This window comes from Nycticebus coucang, chromosome 8 (genome assembly GCF_027406575.1).
Source record: "Nycticebus coucang isolate mNycCou1 chromosome 8, mNycCou1.pri, whole genome shotgun sequence".
Lineage (NCBI taxonomy): Eukaryota > Metazoa > Chordata > Mammalia > Primates > Lorisidae > Nycticebus > Nycticebus coucang.
The window spans coordinates 48,484,834-48,490,887 of record NC_069787.1 but is presented as its reverse complement, the minus strand read 5'-3'; the positions used below and the strand labels follow the sequence as shown (position 1 = coordinate 48,490,887).

The window sequence follows — 6,054 nt, the reverse complement described above, 5'->3', positions numbered from 1 at the left end:
TTAGAAACTGTACTTTGGATTTTGAATTTTGATCTTTTCTATACTTCCTTGTGGTGCTGGGCAGGGGCTACAAACCACGGCTCCCAGTAAGCCAGGCAGTCACGAGGGTGAAGAACTGATGCTTTCTTCCCATACCTATGTCTCAGCCCAGTGTGCTTACTGTTACCTGCCAATGGGCATTTCTTGACTTGGAATATGGCCTTTTCTGGAATGTCTTTGCTCTGATTATATCAAGTTTAAATTCAACTATCCATTAAAGCACACGCTCAACTGTAAGACTTCGCTCACTCCCAGAAGTAGACAAGTACTCCCTTTCATCTGTTTTCCCTGAGCAAATTGTATCTCGTTTATAATACTTATTACTTTCTATTGCACAATGCAGTTATTTATATATATATATATTTCACATCTTCTATTAGACTATAAGACATCTTAAGGCAAATTAGAGTATTGTTTATTTTTGCAATTCTCTACAGTACCAAGCTGTATAGTTGTTCAATAAATAATTCATGAATTAAATATTAATCTTCAGGGGAGGACAATGGAATTCTATTTTAAATCCCAAATGATCACAGTTCAGCAAGTGGCTAACCCAATAGAGTGGACATGCATTTTCCCAGTGAGCTTCCTCCTTTAGTGGGAGACTCTGCAAGACCACCCCTGGGTGAGGCATTAAAAGGATCCTCATTCCCGCGAAGTTCTTTTTTTTTTTATTAAATCATAGCTGTGTACGTTGATATAATCATGGGGCATCATTCAATAGCTTCACAGACCGTTTACCAAGTTTCACATATACCCTTGTAAGATGCACGGCTGGTGTAATCCCACCAATCCCCTTCCCTCTACCCACCTCCCCTCTCCCTCCCCTCCCTTTCCCCCTTCCCCCTATGTTTAGGTGTAACTGGGTTATAGCTTTCATGTGAAAACCCTAAATTAGTTTCATAGTAGGGCTGAGTACATTGGATACTTTTTCTTCCATTCTTGAGATACTTTACTAAGAAGAATTTGTTCCAGCTCCATCCATGTAAACATGAAAGAGGTAAAGTCTCCATCTTTCTTTAAGGCTGCATAATATTCCATGGTGTACATATACCACAATTTATTAATCCATTCGTGGCCCAGGAAGTTCTGGTTAAGACTTTATGGTCGTGATCAGTTAGGTGTCTCTATTCTGAAAAGAAGCTAAAAACTAGAGGAAACCCTTATGCAATAAAAGATAAATACATTTAAAGACCAAAAATGTTTATGAAGCAGGAATAAAACTGGTTTCAGAGTAATCCGCTATAGCGAAGGAGGTTTCTCAAGGAAAGATAGCACTGGGCATTGAACCCTCGCAGCCACTTGTTGGAGGGGAGAGAAAGCACAAAGGGGAGACAGAAGAAACTAAGTGGAAAGGGCTGCCTTAGAATCATCAGGGGTGCTGAAGGAGAACAGCCTCAATGGTTGGCTGGGGAAAGTCTTCAGTCCAGTGGCGCAAATTAGATTGGGTCAAGAGCCCGGCTAGGGAGTTACAGGTAGGAAAAGGTGGTGTTTGTGAGGAAGACATTTGTAAATGTGGTGCTGTTGGCATGAATTTCTGTGGCTATGAATTGAATAAGCAAGCTGAAGATCTAAGAGGAACAGGCAGTGGAGTACAAATGAAGCACGTTGCTGAGATGGTGCAGAAAGGCTGTGAAATGTGAGCGATGGGCCACCCAACCTGGGAACTGTGCTGATCCAAATCTCCTTGGGTTGGATTAATTTTACTATCCAGTCCAAAGAAACCTGTAAAACTGAGAAGACCACAGGCTATTCCAGGCCAACTTGTGCGTCTAGATGCTCGTATTAGTTGAAACAAAAATCCACTCCACACTATCATAGAAATAAACAAATTTATATTAATTTGCAAAGTACCTTTTTTGATTACTGTTCCTCGTACAGTAGTAAGAGCCTGTTTTTATTTTAGGAAAGAATTTAAGAAAATTTCCCCTCCCACATACACCATGACAACTATGTGAGGAGACGCGGGAAAAAGGAGGCAGAGGCACAGCCACGCTCCAAGACCAAGCGACATACCCGCGGAGCTGGGCCACGCAGAGCCGGCCCAAAGAGCCCTCCCGCCACCCCAGCCGGGGAGAAGCAGCAACTCCTCGCCCCCGCATCCCCAGGAGCCAGACTCCAGACTGGCTCTGTAGTCAGGGGCTCCAGAGCAGATCCCCAGGCAGGTTTTGCTCAGCCTCCACTGAGGGCTAGCCTTTTGGAAGGTGTCTTCAATAGCCAGACCAGGGAGACCACCGTGACTGAGAATTCTACATCTACTCCTGCGGCCAAGCCTAAGCTGTCCAAGGCCTCTAAGAAGTCCACAGATTACCCCACGTATTCAGACATGACCGTGGCTGCCATCCAGGTGGAGAAGAACCATGCTGGTTCCTCGCGCCAGTCTATCCAGAAGTATATCAAGAGTCACTACAAGGTGGGTGAGAACACCGACTTGCAGATCAAGTTGTCCATCAAGCAGACCAAAGGGGTGGGTGGATCAGGGTTGTTTTGGCTGGCCAAGAGTGATGAGCCCAAGAAGTCTGTGGCCTTCAAGAAGACCAAGAAGGAAGTGAAGAAAGTGGCCATGCCAAAGAAGGCAGCCAAGCCCAAGAAGGCTGCAGCCTCCAAGGCCCCAAGCAAGAAACCCAAAGCCACCTCAGTCAAGAAGGCCAAGAAGAAGCTGGCTGCCATGCCCAAGAAAACCAAAAAACCCAAGACTGTCAAAGCCAAGCCAGTCAAAGTATCCAAGCCCAGGAAGGCCAAATCAGGGAAGCCCAAAGCAAAGTCCAGTGCCAAGAGGTTCGGCAAGAAGAAGTGACAATGAAGTCTTTTCTTGTGGACACTCCTATTTTCTGTAAATACTTTCTTTTTTTCCCCCTCTTAATTCTCATCTGCAGCCCCCTTTTATTCTGACTTTATAAGAGACAGAATTTGGATTCCTCAGAAGTTACTGAATAATTCATTTTTCCTTAACCTTAAGAACAGCAACAGCATCTCATCTCTGTAATGATGAGAATGTACTTATACTTTGTTTTGTTATTAATCTACTTATGGGGCTAGGGATTTTGGTGGGCCTGTGTGTTTTGTTTTGTCCATTTGTTTGTTTTTTACGAAGGTACATGAGGGAGGAGAGAACAGGCAAGGCAGTTTGTTCTGGCTAAAGGAGAGTGAGACCAGGAATTGTGAAGGAGGAATATCTTTAAAGCCAGAGAGCTTTCTTCAAATTGGACACCCCTCTGGGTTTCAGAACCTTTGGTGAGAAGAGAGAATTGGCAGCAGCTATCCTGAAAAAGGGAGGTAGAAGAAAAAAAGCAGGGTCTCCTGGGTTGACTTCCATCTCCCAGTTGGTGAGCAGTGGGGGGGTCCAAACCCAGTTTCCTTCTTATTTCTGTTGGTCTGCCCTTGCGGCCTATTGTCTTGGGGAAGGGGCTGGGGCTGGGTAGACAAAGTGACAGCTGGTTAGAAGAAGCAGCTTCTCCCAGTCAGCTAGGTACTGGCCATTGGGGGCTCTTTGTGGCTTGGGCAAAGTCTTGTTAACCAGGAATGGAAACTTTTTGGGGAGGGTGGGGAGTCAGTCAGCCAAGTGCCTCAGTGTGCCCTGTTGAAACTTGGGTTTTTCCACACGATTGATGGATTGTGTTCCAGGAAGACTTCCTTTAGTTTTTTGCTTTTCCCATGCAAGAAACGGGTGGCTTTGCTTGGTCTGGTGAGGCTCCAGTCTCACCAGAAGCCACTTAAACCCTTTTTACTTCTGAGTCTTTTCTAAGTAGTTGTCGCTGGGGAGGGGGAGTGGGAAGGGAGTGGACAGCAAGATACTGCAGTCGATTTTGAATTCGCTAAGTAGTTTTACTGAGCTAGGTCTGTGAGTGTGTATGCACTCATATATATACACGCATGTCTAGGGCTAGTCCTTAACGTTTCACGCCCAGGAGCTGTGAGAAAAAACCTGTACAGTTGTCTCTTAATTTTAATAGGAAGATCCTGCCCCTACCCCCCTCCCCTTTTTTTAAACAAGTGTTATTTGTGCTGGCAAAATTTTGCTGTCTTTGTAATTTTTAACTTTAAAAATAAAATTGGAAAAGGAAAAAAAAGACAAGTATGTGAGAAGTACAGTATTAAGACACACCTCGATTTGGGGTGTAGTACAGGAAAATCCATTGCACACACCGAAATGCCCAGAAAGGACCCTAGAAACATGGAAGCCATAGGGAATGAGCTAGTGCTGGTAGAGCCCCCCTCTTGTGGTCTGTGCCCCTATACTTTCTTTCTACTTCCTAGAGCTGCTCATTATCTCTCCTTTCTGTGGGAAAAATAGGTGCATTTCTCTCATGAAGAAAAAACTTCAGCTCTGAATATAAACTTGAAAGTGATAGGAGCAAGGAGAAATGCAGATGTACTAAGGGAAATGTGAGCAATTATTCTGTTCTCATTAAAAATCATTGACATTTTAAGTGTTTTGCCTCAGTGATTATGTGGGGGGTCAGACTGAACTCAGATTGGACTCAGACAGCCTGAGTCTAATGAAGCAATAAATCTCATGAATTAAGGAGACCGGAAGACTAGATAAAACTCTAGGCCTAAAGTCCTAGAAATTTTAACCAAATCACAAAAGCACAGGAATGTCAACAAAGTATGGCATAAGGAAGAGAGGATAAGCTTTGAAGTCAGCTACCTGGTCCCAGAGTCCAGATCTTCCACCTACCTTGGGCAAGTTGCTTAATCGCTGGCATCCACTAAGGGGACTTTACTCATGAGGGCACAAAAGAAAGTCAAGAATTGCTGAATATTCATTCAGACATCCACAAGCATTTTTAATCCCCCCCACACTAGGTGTTTGAGAAATAATGGTGGAAAAGATGTGTCCAACTTAAAGAAACTCATAATCTACAGAGGCGATAATTAAGTGCAGTGAAATAATTACTAAGACAGATAAGTACAAAATAGATAGAATCCCTGTGAGAGTGTAACAGTCGAGATTCTGAGCTTGCTAGAGTACATCATGATAGAACAATGCCACTTTTTAGAGACCGTTGTCTAAAGTAATAATGCCCAATAGAAATTTCTGCTATGATGGAAATGTTCTATAACTGCATCGCCCAATGTTATGGCCACTAGTCACATGTGGTCACTAGCACTTGAAATGTGGCCGGTTTGGCTGAGGAACTGAATTTTAAATTTTAATTAATTTAAGCTTATAGGCAGAAATTGCTAGCGGCTACCGTATCAGATAGTGCAGATCTTAAGGATTGTCTATATCTTTCATTATGTCACTGTGTGGGTGACTGTCTCTTCCTAGGTACTTTGTAAACCATACAAGGTCACTCTTTCTAATCTCTGAGGCAATGAGAAACAAACGAAGCTTAGCAATATATAAAGACCACCATTCCCACTGGTAGGTAGATCTAGTCTAAGTCTGTAGCAGTAAGTCCATTTTGCCTGGATTGTATTTCTAGGAGAGTGCTTGTTACATTTTATCATAGTAATAATGATGTTTATCATTTGTTAGTACATTCTATATACTCATCACTGATATTCAGTGATCCACCAGTAAGAGTGGATTATATCAATGAATCTTCCCACCAACTGAGTGTGCTCTATTACTATTGACAAGTAGCCAGAAAGCAAATCTGTCGTCTTCTACCATTCATACTGTTTTGAGTATCCTACACTGTTTCTGTAAGCACTGAGGGTTGGTGTACACTCCCCTATAGCCAGTGACGAGGTGATTTTCATTCATTTACTAAAAAATAATTTTTTTTTTTTTGTAGAGACAGAGTCTCACTGTACCGCCCTCGGGTAGAGTGCCGTGGCGTCACACGGCTCACAGCAACCTCTAACTCTTGGGCTTACACGATTCTCTTGCCTCAGCCTCCTGAGCAGCTGGGACTACAGGCACCCGCCACAACGCCCGGCTATTTTTTTGTTGCAGTTTGGCCGGGGCTGGGTTTGAACCCGCCACCCTCGGCATATGGGGCCGGCGCCCTACTCACTGAGCCACAGGCACCGCCCACTAAAAAATAATTTATTGACTACCTG

At 43.7% G+C, this 6,054-nt stretch overlaps 1 protein-coding gene across 1 annotated transcript; it reads left to right on the top strand.

Annotated features, from left to right (window-relative positions):
* The first annotated feature begins 1,439 nt into the window (after nt 1–1,439).
* LOC128591327 (histone H1.0-like) lies at nt 1,440–2,836 on the top strand. Its single transcript, XM_053598820.1, has 2 exons — nt 1,440–1,678; nt 2,002–2,836. Exons 1-2 carry the CDS (start codon nt 1,440–1,442, stop codon nt 2,834–2,836), a joined length of 1,074 nt encoding a protein of 357 aa, XP_053454795.1.
* Nucleotides 2,837–6,054: the final 3,218 nt, after the last annotated feature.

Excerpts from the sequence above, each read along its gene's own strand:
- LOC128591327 (XM_053598820.1), top strand. The coding sequence starts at position 1,440 with ATGGTTGGCTGGGGAAAGTCTTCAGTCCAGTGGCGCAAATTAGATTGG. Across the intron at positions 1,679-2,001 it reads GTGCAGAAAGGCTGTGAAAT|ACGCGGGAAAAAGGAGGCAG; the intron begins GTGAGCGATGGG and ends CTATGTGAGGAG.